General features: G+C 40.9%; 1 protein-coding gene across 1 annotated transcript in view; it reads left to right on the forward strand.

The window, feature by feature from the left end:
• Positions 1-5,852, forward strand: part of LOC132389709 (zinc finger protein 239-like) — a 22,601-nt gene extending 16,749 nt beyond the window's left edge. Inside the window, exon 3 of the mRNA XM_059962274.1 lies at positions 5,158-5,852. Within this exon, the coding sequence (XP_059818257.1) occupies positions 5,158-5,796 (639 nt within the window). The 3' untranslated portion in view covers positions 5,797-5,852. The remainder of the gene's footprint in view (positions 1-5,157) is intronic.
• Positions 5,853-15,117: the final 9,265 nt, after the last annotated feature.

The raw sequence follows: 15,117 nt of genomic DNA on the forward strand, positions 1-15,117 counted from the left end.
AACTGTGGTCAGGGACTGATCTCTGGGGAACTCCAAACGCTACCTCCTTCCAGTCTGAAAACGACCCACTCATCCAGCCACACACTACCGGCAGTTTATCGATCTCCAGCGAAACAGCCTAATCACCTACTCCTGAGGGTCAATACCCTTGCTGACTCTGAGTTTACCACCGTCAAATGCCGGGAGGGACATAATAATCAGAAAGTCTCTAGTCGCAGCCGTGTAAATAAAATGTGATCTCAGTGGGTGTGTGGCGCATGCTCAGAATGCGAAGGAGACAGACAGACTGAGCCAAGTCACAGACTGATGAAGGGGAGGAATGATCCATTTTGACACAGAGAGAGAAGCAGAGAATTTGATGTTGTGGCTGATGCCGGAACTGTGGCCAGTTAGAAGGTGAAATCTTGTTCGTCCAAATTGTTTAGAGTTGTGACAGTGTTTTTTTTATATCAGAAGGCACCATGGAGACTAAAATTATCTGAGTTGAAATTTTGTCCTTCGCCCACTGATATGCTTTGTAAACTTTTAACAGTGTAGAAAAGTCAAAGGATTTGTGTATAGGAATCACAAACACAACAGCTCGTTATTTCCGCTATATCCGTCAGTTCACCAGCGCTTGAATGCCGCCGATTCTTGAATGTGGAGGCGGAGATGCGGGAGAAGACAGCGCCTAACTCGCTACAAGGAGAGCCCGAACACGTGCCCATGTCCGTGATCTGATTGGATACATCGCCATGACGTTAATAGCAGTGTGACGTCATTCACTGGCTCTCATTTTGGAAGGGATTCAGTCGGGCATCGCAGATACACCAACAGCTTCTCTCTGGGAAGCGGCCGTTCACCTGCTCCATGTGTGTGAAGAGACTCATTCAGTTAACCCACCTTGTGATGCTCCGGTGAGTTCACACTAAATAGAGGCCACATTTCTGTCCGGAGTGAGCAAAGAGTTTTACTCAATCATCCCAGATGCTGCAACACCAGCAACTTCACATCAGGGAGGAAGTTCAAATCAGCTCTATGTTAAATGTTTCAACATCACGGTGACTGAAGGCAGCTGCGGGTTCATGAGGGACTGTTACTGTCAGATTCTGCAGTTCTTGCGGTTGATCATCGCACCCAGGACTGAAACCTGGTAACTGAGCATTGGAGGAGTCTGTTCTGCTGATGTTAGCCTTAAACTAGACTGTCGTTTAATATTGTGGAGCTGTGAAAGATAAATCAGTTCTGTATCAGATCCCGTGTCTCAGGTATTCACAATATATACTAGAGAGGCAACTCGGCCGATCTGGTCGCTGCCCATTTTTCTGTTCCATTTCAGTACATCTACCCCTGCCGTTCCCCTCTCGCTTTCCCGGAGATTACAGGTTGTAACTAATCACCACTCTGTGGGATAGGAGATTTCTCTTGAATTTCATGGAAATATATAAATCCACAACTCATTACAGACGCTGTTGTGCCAGCCATGTATCTTACTGTAGAAACTGCTTAGAATTACCCTACCGCATAGCCAGCTATTTTCCTAAGCTCCATGTACCTATCTAAGAGTCTCTTAAAAGCCCCTATTGTATCCGAATCTGCCACCGTCGCTGTTATGGGATACACGTTGATATTGAGTATATTGTTTCTGGAAACCACTTTCTGCGTTAAAATAGCTGCAGATTTTTCTATACATACAAGAAAAAAAATGAGGTGTGGACATTGAACCGCTGCTTGCAGAAATTTTTAATGGCACCCTCACTACCCATAAGGGCCTGCGCGAAAAAAAATTGACCCGCGTTGAAACACTGATGAAATGCGGAGGCGTCAGCGCTGTGACGTCTCCAAGTTTCACGCATGCGCGCAGTACACAGAAGGCCTTGGAAATATCAGAGCAGGTAAGAGCGATCCTCTGACTTTTTGTCTTAAACACCGATTTCGGGTAATTCCTGAGAAATCCCAACACCATGACCCGCAATCCTGGGACAGTCCTGCCCTCTTCCCGGGGAGCTTCCGGCTGATGAGGGAATGGGAACCGATGGATCTCTCAGACAGAGCTGAGCTCCAGCCATCTAAATGCAAGGATTAGGAACTCGGAGAAAGGGAACAAAATCTTTTACATCCGCAGTTGAGAAAATCACCTTTGTTCTGCCTCCAAACACAAGAGGAAAAACTGCAGATGCTGGAAATCCAAGCAACACACACGCAATGTCGGCGGAATTCAGCATTAGTACTCTTTTCCATAGATGCTGCCTGGCCTGCTGAGTTCCTCCAGTATTTAGTGTGTGTTGCTTCCTCTACCTCCTCTTGTTCTGGACTTTTCTACCGGTGAGAGCATGTTTTGTCCCATTCTCTCTGGGTACATAATGATATCAAACACCTTTGCCCTGGGCAACAAGTAACTTTCAGATCACAAATGTAACAGACTCCAATGAGACAGACTACTGCCCTTCCCTTCGTATTCATTGGGATTGCCATCACTGAGTTCACCACCGTCAGTCACCTGGGGGAGGGTACAGGGGAAATATTTATGTAGAATACAGAAACTGGTGATACCTGTTGCATTGTGGTGATACAAAAGTTGCTGGAGAATTTGTAAGTTGGAAGAAGTGGAGTGATATTTGGAAACTGACTTTTTAAAGCGTAATTTAGCAAGCAAACCACATATGGACAATATGCAAAAGCTTTGGTGAGAAAATCCTTCATTATCCATTACAGGCCTGCTACATAGGTTGTGTGAGAGTGCAGATGAACTGGATCAAACCCAGAGGAGATCAAAGTTCCTATTGACAGTGATTTGCTAGATGTTAAAATGAATACCTCTCTATATAAAATTCACTGTGCACATCTTGTCGCAGGGTAAAAAATGCACAGTACAAGATTTATCTGCACACTGGATATTACAAATTAGAGGGGTATTCGAGGGGAGGAGGGGAGACCTGCAGTGTCCCTGATGCCCTCCCCTACAAGATGTGCATCCAGCTGCAGCTTGTAACCCTGCACTTTAAGGTGTTGGATCTTGAAATGGGTGAATTCCAGATCATCCAGCAGTTGGAAGGGGGTGATAGATATGACATGAAGAGAAGTGAATTACACCCAAGGTGCAGGACATAGGAAACTGGTTGAGAGTCAGGAAGGGGAATGAGGTTAAGTAGCCATCGAGAGTACTCTAGTGACCATGCCCTATAACAACGGGTGGAACACTTTAGAAACTGTTGGGGGGAGGAAATTCAAAGGGCTGATAAGTGGATTTGTTAGTTAGGGGAACAGAACAAGTGGCGACTAATATCTTAGTGGTAAGGCTTACTAGAGGTAGTGGGGGGTGCTGGTATGATTAAAGTAAGTTGTAGGGGGAATGGGAGCTAAAATGACAGAACAGATAGTGGAGATGGTGAATTGAATTGACTTTATTATATACATCCTTCATATAGATGTGTAGAAATATTTACGTTATGTTACCATCTAAATATGCAATGTGTAATTTAAATTGATTTATAATAATTAGTTTATATATAGGACAGTCAAGAAAACATAGAAATCAATTAATCAGTCTGATGGCCTGGTGGAAGATGATGTCCCAGAGCTTGTTGTTCCTTTTGCTGGTTTACCATTTCCTGGATGGTAGCAGCAGCAGGAACAGTTTGTGGTTGTGGTGAATTTGGTCCCCGATATTCTTTGGGCTCTTTTTACACACCTCCATACCCCTACTATCCAGGCTCCCATCCAAACTTCTTTTAAATGGTGAAACTGTGCTCATATTCACCACTTGTGCTGGCATCTCATTCCACACTCTCACGATCATTTCAGTAAACAGCTTTTCCAAATGTTTCCATTAAATTTTCACCCTCCCCACTGACCCATGACCTCTGGTTGTCATCCCACCCAACCTCAGTGGAAAAAGCTGCTTGCATTTACCCTATCTATACTCTCTTGATATTCTATACTTCTAACAAATCCTCAAAGCAATGTGTAATTTCCTTGTTTGTGTTTAGAGCCTTTTCTAGGTGTATAGGATGATGAGGGGCATTGATCGTGTGCACAGCCAGAGGTTTGTTTTCCCAGGGCTGAAATGTCTAACACGAGGGAGCTGAGTTTTAAGGTGCTTGGAAATAGATCCCGAGGGGATGTCAGGGGTAAGTTTTTTACACAGAGAGTTGTAGGTGCATGGAATGCACTGCCAGATATTTGCGTGAGATTGTTTTAGTTACGGTGGGGCCAGCACCCATGCAGCTCAGTGGGAACAGGGAATAATACTAATGGAGAGTCAAACAGCCAGGTCGCAGACTGGAGATGGCAGAAATGCCCCATTCATATGGAGACAGGAAGAACAACAGAGAGTTTGATGGTCATTCCAGATACCAGCACTCTGCCCAGTCAGAAAATGATTTCTCTCTCCTGTTTGGGTTAAACCTCACTGTAGCAGTGTGATGTCAGATCACACCTTGGCAACTCAAGTGATCTCATCTGAAATGTTGTCTTAAATACACTGATGGATTTTGTAAATCTTTTTACAGGTTAAAAATGGCAAGGAATTTGTCTACGGGAATCTCGAACACAAAACACCAGTTTTGCTGTCTCTGTCCAGATACATAAGAAGTGGAGCAAGGGATTCACTCGATCATCCTTCCTGCTCAGACTGTGGGGAGGGATTCACTCGGTCATCTGAACGACTGGCACACCGGTCATTTTAAACAGGTGAGGAACCCTGTTAAAATCTGCTCATCTGCTCAGACAGTGGGAATGGATACAGTTGGTCATTTTATCTGAAGGGACATCACCAAGTTGACACTGGGACAAGGCCATTCACCTATTCTGTGTGTGAGAAGGGATTCAGTCGGTCATCCCACCTGTGGACACACCAGTCAGATCACACTGGGCAGAGGCTGGTCCTTTGCTGAATTTGTGGAAGGACTCACTCGGTCATCTGACCTAATGGTTCACTAGCAAATTCACTCCGGGGAGCGGCCGTTCACCTGCTCAGACTGTCGGAAGGGATTCACTTGGTCATCCACCCTAATGGCTCACCAGCAAGTTCACACCGGGCAGTGGCGGTTCACCTGCTCGGACTGTGGGAAGGGATTCACTTGGTCATACCAACTGAAGGTACATCAGAGAGTTCACACTGGAGAGAGGCCGTTCACCTGCTCGGACTGTGGGAAGGGATTCATTCAGTCATCTGAACTGAAGGTACATGAGAGAATTCACACTGGAGAGAGGCCATTCACCTGCTCAGACTGTGGGAAGGGATTCACTCGGTCATCCACCCTAATGGTACACCAACGAGTTCACAACGGGCAGCGGCCATTCACCTGCTCGGACTGTGGGAAGGGATTCACTTGCTCATCTGAACTGAAGGTGCATCAGCGAGTTCACACTGGAGAGAGGCCATTCACCTGCTCAGACTGTGGGAAGGGATTCACTCAGTCATACAACCTAATGGCTCTCCAGCGAGTTCACACCGGGGAGCGGCCGTTCACCTGTTCGGACTGTGGAAAGGGATTCACTTGCTCATCTAAACTGAAGCTACATGAGAGAGTTCACACTGGAGAGAGGCCATTCATCTGCTCAGAATGTGGGAAGGGATTCACTCAGTCATGTCATCTAAAGGCACATCAGCTAGTTCACACCAGAGAGAGGCCATTCACCTGCTCAGACTGTGGGAAGGGATTCACTGGGTCATCCCAACTACAAGCACACCAGTCAGTTCACACTGGGGAGAAGCCATTCACCTGCTCAGTCTGCGGGAAGAGATTCAGTCAGTCATCTAATCTGAAGGTACACCTGCGAGTTCACACTGGGGAGAAGCCATTCACCGTCTGAAGCCTGAATTTTACCTCTGCATAGACGCTACTTGTGTGTTCTTGTGCCTGTGTCACTCTGCCAAAACGCTAGTTGGCATTGGGGTTCTGTGGTACTGTGTTGCAGTGACTCGTGCTGAGTTGGGAACGATGGTGACTGCTGACTACATCTTGTTGGAGTGGAGCTAATCGATGTTGAACAAGAGTTACTTTTATTGAAATTACTGCAGCGCAGGAAAGAGAAGTTTTCCCATTACTTTGTGCAGTCCACAATGTCCAAACCGATGTTTGTGGAAATTTCTTTGCACGAATTTGATGCCATTTTCAACTGTTTATTCTCTGCCGTTGAAGAGTCATGCAAATGTACATATTTTCTGACTACATCACTTAACCTTTCCTCGACTTGGTCCACTTCCCAACTTCGAAGCAACTGGAAATTCATAGGAGGAAACTGGCTGCTGCCAAGTGAACCATTCACAGTTCTTGCGGTCTGTGTCACCACGACGCATAGCTACATTTTTGGGAATGTGCACGTCAGGCCTCATTAGGTAAAAGACTTTCTTGGAGGCGCTACATGGAGTGGGTAGCTTTCGGGCCTTGCTCCACTCATTTATATTTACTTACCACCCCTTTAATATCCTTACCAAAGTGTTTATAACACTTTTATATGTTTGAATTTGAATTTTAATCGACTGAAATGGCTTATAGAGGAAGAAAGGCATTAGCTGAAGGCGAGGAAACTGGCAATGGAAATGGGAAGAAAGAAGATGTCTTTGAACAGCCTAAAGAGTTTCAACTTACTTTACAGGCTATCTCGAATCTTTTGGATGAAAAACTTGATAAAAGGTTTACTACTTTGGAAGTATGGTTCAAGGAGAGCTAAGGTGGATTGGCAACACTTGAAAAGAAGAATGAAAGACAGCAGTGACAAATTTCAGTGCCTTATAAGCTGGAAAACAGAGAGATCACAAATTGAATTCTTTGGAAAAGAAACGAACTTCGACCACTCATACTTTGGAGCAGAATAAAGTCAGGTTTACTGATTTGGAGAGTCGAAGCCACAGACTGAATTTGCGAATAATAGACTCAGTGAGGACGTTGAGAGCCGGGATCTTACTCAGTTTTTTTCTCAATTCTTAATGGAGGTCTTTGGCTTGGAGGTTCTTTCTTCTCTTCCTGCGCTCGACCGTGCACATCGGGCGCTGAAACCAAAACCGTCGAAAGGGTTAAAACCGCGTCATGTAATTCTACGATGTCACAATGGGAATACTAAGGAGCTCTTCATTCCGATTGCTCATCAGAAAGGAGTTACTGAGCATCAGCATCTTAAGTTTCATTTTGCTGAAGATTGTTGTCCTCAGGTTATGCAAGAAAGATCGCGTTTTAAAATGGTGATGTCAGAATTATATCAGAGGATTCTTCATCTGGCTTTGTTATATCCCTTTCACCTAAGGGTTGTTCTGCCTCATAGATCATTTAAATGGTTTAAATCCATGAATGAAGCAAAACAATTTCTCGAAGATCTAAGCTTGAATGCAGATGTCTAATATTTTGAAGATCAATATTTGTGTTTGGATGTCTATAAAATTTACCATTCCTTTATGTCTGTGTATATCTGGTTTATTAGTTAACAACCAAATTTATTAGTTAATAAATTTGGACACTTTAGAACTTTGCCCTTGGGTTGATTACAGTCGTACTGTGTTCTGATGTACGGATATTTATTATGTTTCCATGTTAAAGTTCCTTTCTTTTACATTCATTGTTTTAGTTTTTTATTTTTAATTGTTTGCTTTTGAAAATTAATAAGACTCTGATTTGCTGATTTTTTTTTTCTTGAAGTATTATTTTGTGTCATTTTTAAAGACCTTGTCATTTAAAACGGTCAGCAATAGGCTGTTTTCTCTGAAATGTGTTTGACATTCCTCATAATTTTTTGACTATGGATGGTTTGTTTATATTTTTGTAATTTGGAGATTTTTCCTCATGGGAGATGGGGGTAGAGAGGTTCTTAGATAGTTCTCTGGCTCTCTATTGGCCAGGTTTTTGGTCTTTGTGGGTGGGGGATAGGGCTATTAGTCTAGTATTTTTCTTTTGGGCTGAATTGAATCTACAAAAATGTCTCTGTTGTCATATCTTCTGGTTCCTATTTAAACTTTCCCTCTTCCTGATTCGTGAGTTTCCTATGTAATATGGTTAACACTTTACATACTACATTGTTTATTTAAGGACAATGGATATCATTAATTATTTTGGAATTATTAATTTTGTTTCATGGAATACAAATGGTTTGAATCATCCAATTAAATGCAAGAAGATTTTTAGAGTTTTTCATAGACTGAATGCTCAGATTATGTTTGTGCAGGAGGCTCGTGTGAGGAAGATGGATAATCAGTACTTCTTTAGGTTTTGGAAAGGCCAACAGTTTCACTCATTGACTAAGGTGAAAGGTGTTTCTTTTTTCTAGACTCCTGAAACTCATTTCTTCACTATGATACAATTTCAGACCCATATGGTAGATCTCTATTAGACACTGGTTAACTTTATAAAGATAAATTAGTTTTGGTTAATATTTATGCACTGAATACTGACTACCCTGAATTCTTTAAGCACGTTTTTGTATTTTTTTCTCAATTTAAATGAATATATGGTAATATTGGGTGGATATTTTAATTGTTGTCTGAATCCTATGATGAATGGTGGTTCAACTCTATTTTACTTCAGGGCATAAGTTTTGTTAATTTCATTAAAGAACAGATTGCCTTTTTTCTTTTCTACTAACTCAATGGAAGAAATTTTCAGTGGGATATTATGCAATACCTTTAAAACATATATCTGAGGGCAAATTATCTCATACTCTGCTGGTTTGAAAAAACAAATTCTTAATGAAATATGTACATTGGTTAATAATATTAAAGAAATTGATAGAAAATATTCTTTTGCTCCCATTTTAAATCTTTATAAAGAGAGAATTGAACTTCAGATGCAACATCATTTGTTATTAGCATCCCCGATTGAAGATCAGTTACTTAAAACTAAGAGTCGATTTTATAAATATTGTAATAGATCAGGAAAATTATTGGGTAACCAATTAAAAGTGATTTGGCAAAACTTCAGATTAATAGGGTTTGCAAACGGGAAGGTATTTTGACGGTTGACCATGGTGAAGTTAACAAATCTTTTCAAGAATTTTATAACAATTAGAATTTCCTGATGATTCTACCATATTGCATGAATTTTAAAAGAAATTAAGTATTCTGAAATTATCAGTTAATGAACGTTTAGTATTAGGCACACCCATTACTGAAGGGGAAGTAAGCAATTTAGTCAATGAATTCTGGTAAAGCACCTGGTCTGGATGGTATACTGCTGAATTTTTCAAATCTTTTTCTGATTTACTTTCTCCTGGTTAGGTAAAAATTTTAAAGATGCTTCATTTATAGGTAAATTACCACAGTCCTTTTATGAAGCATCTATTTCTTTAATTCCTAAAAATGATAAAGATCTCACTGAATGTGCATCATACAGACCTCGATCTTTGTTGAATGTGGAATCTAAAGTCCTTTCTAAAATATTAGCAATTAGATTGAAGAAGGTATTGCCAAAAAATTGTCTCTGAGGATCAGACAGGATTTATTAAAAATCATTATTCACATTTTAATGTTTGGAGATTAATGAACATTGTATACACTATTTTATCTAAGACTCCAAAATGTTATCTTGCTCGAAACCGAGAAGGCGTTTGATACACTTGAATGGGAATTTTTTTTTACTATATTTGATAAATCTAATTTTAGCCCAAAATTTATATTTTGGATCCAATTGATATATACTTTTGGCGTCTGTTTCACTAATAATCAGAGATCCCCTTTCTTCAGGCTTTTCCAAGGTACTAGACAAGGCTGTCCTTTGAGACTCTTACTATCAGCCCTTGGCATCCCTATTCGTGATTCACCCAACTTATTTGGTGTTACTCATGGGAATGGGACGCATAAAGTATCGCAATATGCAGATGAACTGTCACTATATATTTCTAATCCAGAGAAATCCATTCCTGCAGTAATAACACGACTTGCTCAGTTTAGTAGTTTTCCTGCCTTTAAACTGATTCTGAATAAAAGTGTGCTTTATCCATTAAATATGCAATTCACAATGAGTAGACAGTCATCATTTAGATTGGCTGCTGATTATTTATTTGGGTGTTAAAATTACTAAGAATCGCAACAATTTATTTAAAGTTAATGTTTACCCTTAATTGATCATGTTAAACAATTGTTTACTAAATGGTCCCCATTGTCCTTATCCTTGATTGGTTACATTAATGCTATTGAGATGATTATTTTACCTGAATTTCTGTATCTATTTCATGCAATATCAATTTTTATCCCTAAATCTTTCTTTTTGATATTATTGATTCTAAAATTTCTTCATATATACGGCAGAATAGAAATTCCTGCTTAACGAAGAAATATTTACAGCAGTCAAAAAAGGAAGGCGGATCCTAGATTTTATTATTGGGCAATTAATATACGATGTTTAACGTTTTGGACACAAGAGATGGTTGAAACTTAGTGTCCAGGATGGATGAACCTCGAGTGTGAGTCTGTACAGGAGTTTTCATTGGCTTCTATTTTAGAGGCTTTGCTCCCCTTTGCACTTACTAAATTGAATAAACAAATGGTAAATCCAATAATTAAACGTAAAATAGGAATATGGTTTCAATTTTGTAAAGTTTTTGGACAATAAATATATACTCTCAAGTTCTATTATATCTTTTTTTTTCTTTCAACCGTTTAAATTGATCAAGCTTTTCTTTTACGGAAAACAAAGGGAAAATTATGTTTTCGTGACTTATTTATGGCTGATTGTTTTATGTCTTTTGAACAGTTTTCTAATAAATATGATTTCCCTAGATCACACTTTTTCTGATATTTACAGATTAGAAACTTTTTGAATGTTATTTTACTTTCTGTTCCGATATCACATCAAATTGAAGTTACGGGGAAAAAAAAGTTCAAATCCTTATCAAAAGAGTTTATTATCATTTATTTATGATTTAATTATGAGAATACGCTTAGATACTTCTGATAAAATTAAGAATGGGTCGGAAAGAGAACTTTGGATACATTTACCTGTACAGAAATGCGAGAAAATTCTTCAATTAGAAAATACCTCTTCAGTGTGTGTCAGACATGCCTTCATGCAATTTAAGATGGTTCAAAGGGCACATGTGTCCAAGGATAGGTTAGCTCATTTTTACTGCCATTAAATCCTGTCAGCGATCAATGTAATTCCGAGGTAGCTTCATTGAAACGTATGTTCTGCTCTTGTCCTCTTCTAAAAATAATATTGGAAAGATATATTTGATATTATCTCAGTAGTTCTGCGTATTGATTTACAGCCACATCCTATTATTGCAATATTTGGACTACCAGTGATAGATTCTAGTCAACTATCCTCATCAGCTTGTCGTCTAATTGCATTTGTTACATTAATAGCCAGAAGACCCATTTTACTTAAAGGATTCCAATCCCCCAACTACCTTGTAAAGGTTTTCCCAAGCTGTAGCATGTCTAACCTTGGAGAAAAAAAAATACGAGTGGTACCGTGGATCCTTCGGTTAAATTTGAAGAGACTTGGAGAGCATTTATTCAATAATTTCATATGATGTAAGTTGACCCTTTCCGAATCTTGTGTAATAAGGTTTTGTTCATGTATAGAGGAGCGGAGTTAATGACAAATAATAATTTCAGCCATTGTGATTTGACAGCCCAAACTTTGTCTATTTCTTTTTATTTAGATTAGTTTTTTTTTCTAGTTTAGTGTGTTTTCCCTGTATAGAATATCTTTTTCATGGTTAGTTGCTGTGAGATTGGGAGGTTAAATTATATTGGTCATTTGGAATTGGTGTTTTTACATGTTAACCGTTATTAATGTAATCCCGACCTCTTTATATCATTACTATTATTGCTATGCTTATTAAATTTGAAACTTAATAAAAAGATTGAAAAGGAAAAGAGAATTGCCTGCTACCAGGTGGGCCACTCACAGTTCTTGTCGTCTGCGTCGCTGCGACGAGTAGTTACATGTTTAGGAATGTGCACGTTAGGCTACGGCATACTGTACAGCCGAGGGTGTAGCGTCGGGTACGCGGCTACGTAGAGCTTTCGACGTAGCCTCGACGGAGAAGAATAATTCAGGCTTCAATGTGTGGGAAGGGATTCACTTGGCCATGTCAACTACAGAGACAACAGCGAGTTCACACTCGGGAGAGACTGATCACCTGCGCAGACTTTAGGAGGAGATTTTCACAGCCAAATCAACCAAAAGTGCATCAGTGAGTTCACACTGTGGAGAGGTTGTTCATCTGCTGTGAATGAGGGAAGCGATTCACTCAGTCATCTAACCTTACGTAACTTTCGCTTCAGCTGGCAGTTTAATATACGGGGTGATAGTCCCCCCCCCAGCCCGTCCAAACTTAAGAAATCTCATTTGGGTGAATGTTGTGTGATGTGTCCCATGTTACAGATCAGTACCCTGAAATTACAAACGATACACAATATGCAATTAAACGATTCAGCTCTATATTTCTTACTTTGACTATAGAGTTAGTAAAGAAAATGAATAAAAAAGGAAAAAGGGCCCACTCTCTCCATTCACGTCTTCTCATTTCTCCCCAGCAAAAAACCGTGAAAATATCTCTTCCAGACTCACAAGAAAGAATATTTCTGTCATTGCATAGCCCCACACTCGAGAACCCTATTTCCTCCAGTCCTAACATAAACATTGCTGCTACAGAGAAACCATTACCTCAGCAGCGAAACATTACAGAGAGACCGTTACTTTAGCAGTGAAACCTTACTGCGTGTTACACTTACCACACACTACCGTTTCACACTGGGAGAACGTTTCACTGAGCTGCATGCTGGATATTTGTCCATCACCGTTGCTGAATGCAATGTCGAGAGTGACTGTCGGTGCCGAACTCTGCAATTATTGCTGCTGCTCACCACACCCAGTTCTGTACCCTGGTCACTGGGCATGAGAGGGGTTTCTTCTGCCGCATATTCTCCTTTAATGGGACTAGATCTGTGACAAATGAATCATTTCTATATTAAATGCTGTCTCCGGTACTTAGTGAATCTATAACACACCTAGTGTACAGCAGAGAGTGAACTCAGGCCGCTGGACCCTGCCAGTGATTCTGTTCCACAGCAGATCTTTCAAATCCTCCCCTGTTATTCACCTCTCACTGTCCATGTGAACGAGGTCCAAATAGTCACCACTCTGTGGGTGAAGAGGTTCCCCTTGAATTCTCTGCAGACCGAAGAAGTCGAGCTGACTACAGTTCTGTTTGAGATGTTCTTCGCCCTCAAATCTCTAGTATTCTAAAGCTAAGGTGACAAAACCGTGGCTTATACGAGTAACCAAAGAAAACATAAAAACCAAAGAGAGGCCATAGAGCAAAAATCACTAGTATGTTGAAGGATTGGGAAGATTTTAAAAGCCAACAGAATGCAACTAAAATAATTAAGAAGGAAAAAATGGAACACTTAAGTGAGCTAGCCGGTAATATTAAAGAGGATACCAAATGTTTCTTCAGGTAATTCTAGTGTAAAAGAAAGGCGGAAATGGATAACGAACCGCTGTAAAATGATGATGGAGAGGTATTAATGGACTCGGGGTGCACGGTGATGGCAGATGAACTGAATAAGTATTGTACATCACTCTTATCTCTCGAAGACACCGACAGGAATACGGAAGTTCCAGATGTTAGTAGTCAGAATGTGTGAAGTTACATTGCTCGGGAGAAGGTTCTTGGAAACAGAGATGGGCTGAAGGTAAACAGGTCACCTGTACAGTATAGTATACACCCCAGAGATCGGAAAGAGGTGGCTGAAGAGATGTGGAGGCATTAGCAATGATTTTTCGAGGATCGTTAAGGAAATAAAATCCTAAGAAGTTATTTTTTCCTTCACTACTCCCCCTCTCGCAGTTTCACCTATCACCGACCACTTCTTCTACCCTTTTCACCCCCACACTTTTTCCTCTGACGTCTCATCTTTTTTGTTCCCAGTCTCTGCCCGAAACGTCGACTGTTTACTATCTCCCATTTATGCTGCCTGGCCTCCTAGGTTCCTCCAGCATTTTGTGTATGTGTTGCTTGGATTCCCAGCATCCACAGAACGTTGCAGTTGATACTGATAAGAGACAGATAGTTTAGAGCAAAGCTGCAGTCTGTAAAAGGTCTTCGATAGGTTTGGAGAACGGACAACGAAGTCGTGGATGAAATGTACAGTGTATGCAAATGTACGGTCATGTACAATTGTGGAAGGAATAAGGGCGTAGAGAAAAAAAATAAATGGGAGAAAATTCAAAAATCAGAAGTGCATAAGTACTTGGGAATCCTTGAGCAGGAGTCCCTAAAGGTTTGCTTGCAGATTGAATCGATGAAGGATGACAACTGTAATGTTAGCATATAAGAACAAGGATGTGACACTGTGGCTTTAAAACGCATTGGTCAGATTGCACTTCGTGTATTGTGAACAGTTTACAACCTGCGAAAACAGATGTGCTCGTATTGGAGCGGGTCCAGAGAACGTTCACGGGAATGATTCCAGTAACGAATGAGGAGCGATAGATAGCTATGACCCTGTACTCGCTGGTCTAGAAGACAGAGAGGGGATCTCATTAAAACCTATTAAATATTGACAGGCCTCGACAGCGTGGCTCTGAAGAAGATGGACCCTGTACTGTGTGATTCTGGGACCACAGGTCACAACCTCAACGTATCGGGCATCCACTGACAGCAGAGATGAGGAGGATTTTCTTTAATCCGGGAGTGGTAAATCTTTAGAATTCATTGCCACGGACGGAGTAGAGGCCAAGTCATTGGGTGTATTTTAAATGGATGTTGAAAGATTATGGGGAGAAGGCAGGAGAATGGAGTTGAGAGATAATCAATTGGACACGAAGGAATGGCGGAGCAGACTCGATTGGCTGAGCAGCCCCTGTATGATATCTCATGGCTCATGGTCTGAAGAAGAGGCCAGTGAGGTTGCATTAGGGTTCGGATATTGTTAGGGTATCCACGCCTGGATTATTGTATTCAGTTATAGGAAAGAGGACGCTAAGCTAGAATGAGTGCAGAAAAGATTTACGAGAATGCTGCTGATACTTGAGGCACTGAGTTCCGGAGAGAGGTTGGACAGGTTGGGACTTCGCACCTTGAAGTGCAGGAGATTGAGGTGACCTTATGCAGGTGTTCCAAACTATGAGTGTAGAAACGGGGAATGTGCGCAGTTGAGTGAACTCGGCCTTTGCTTCTTGGAGCGACTGAGGA

The sequence above is a fragment of the Hypanus sabinus genome, unplaced genomic scaffold (genome assembly GCF_030144855.1).
Source record: "Hypanus sabinus isolate sHypSab1 unplaced genomic scaffold, sHypSab1.hap1 scaffold_634, whole genome shotgun sequence".
In the NCBI taxonomy this organism is placed as follows: domain Eukaryota; kingdom Metazoa; phylum Chordata; class Chondrichthyes; order Myliobatiformes; family Dasyatidae; genus Hypanus; species Hypanus sabinus.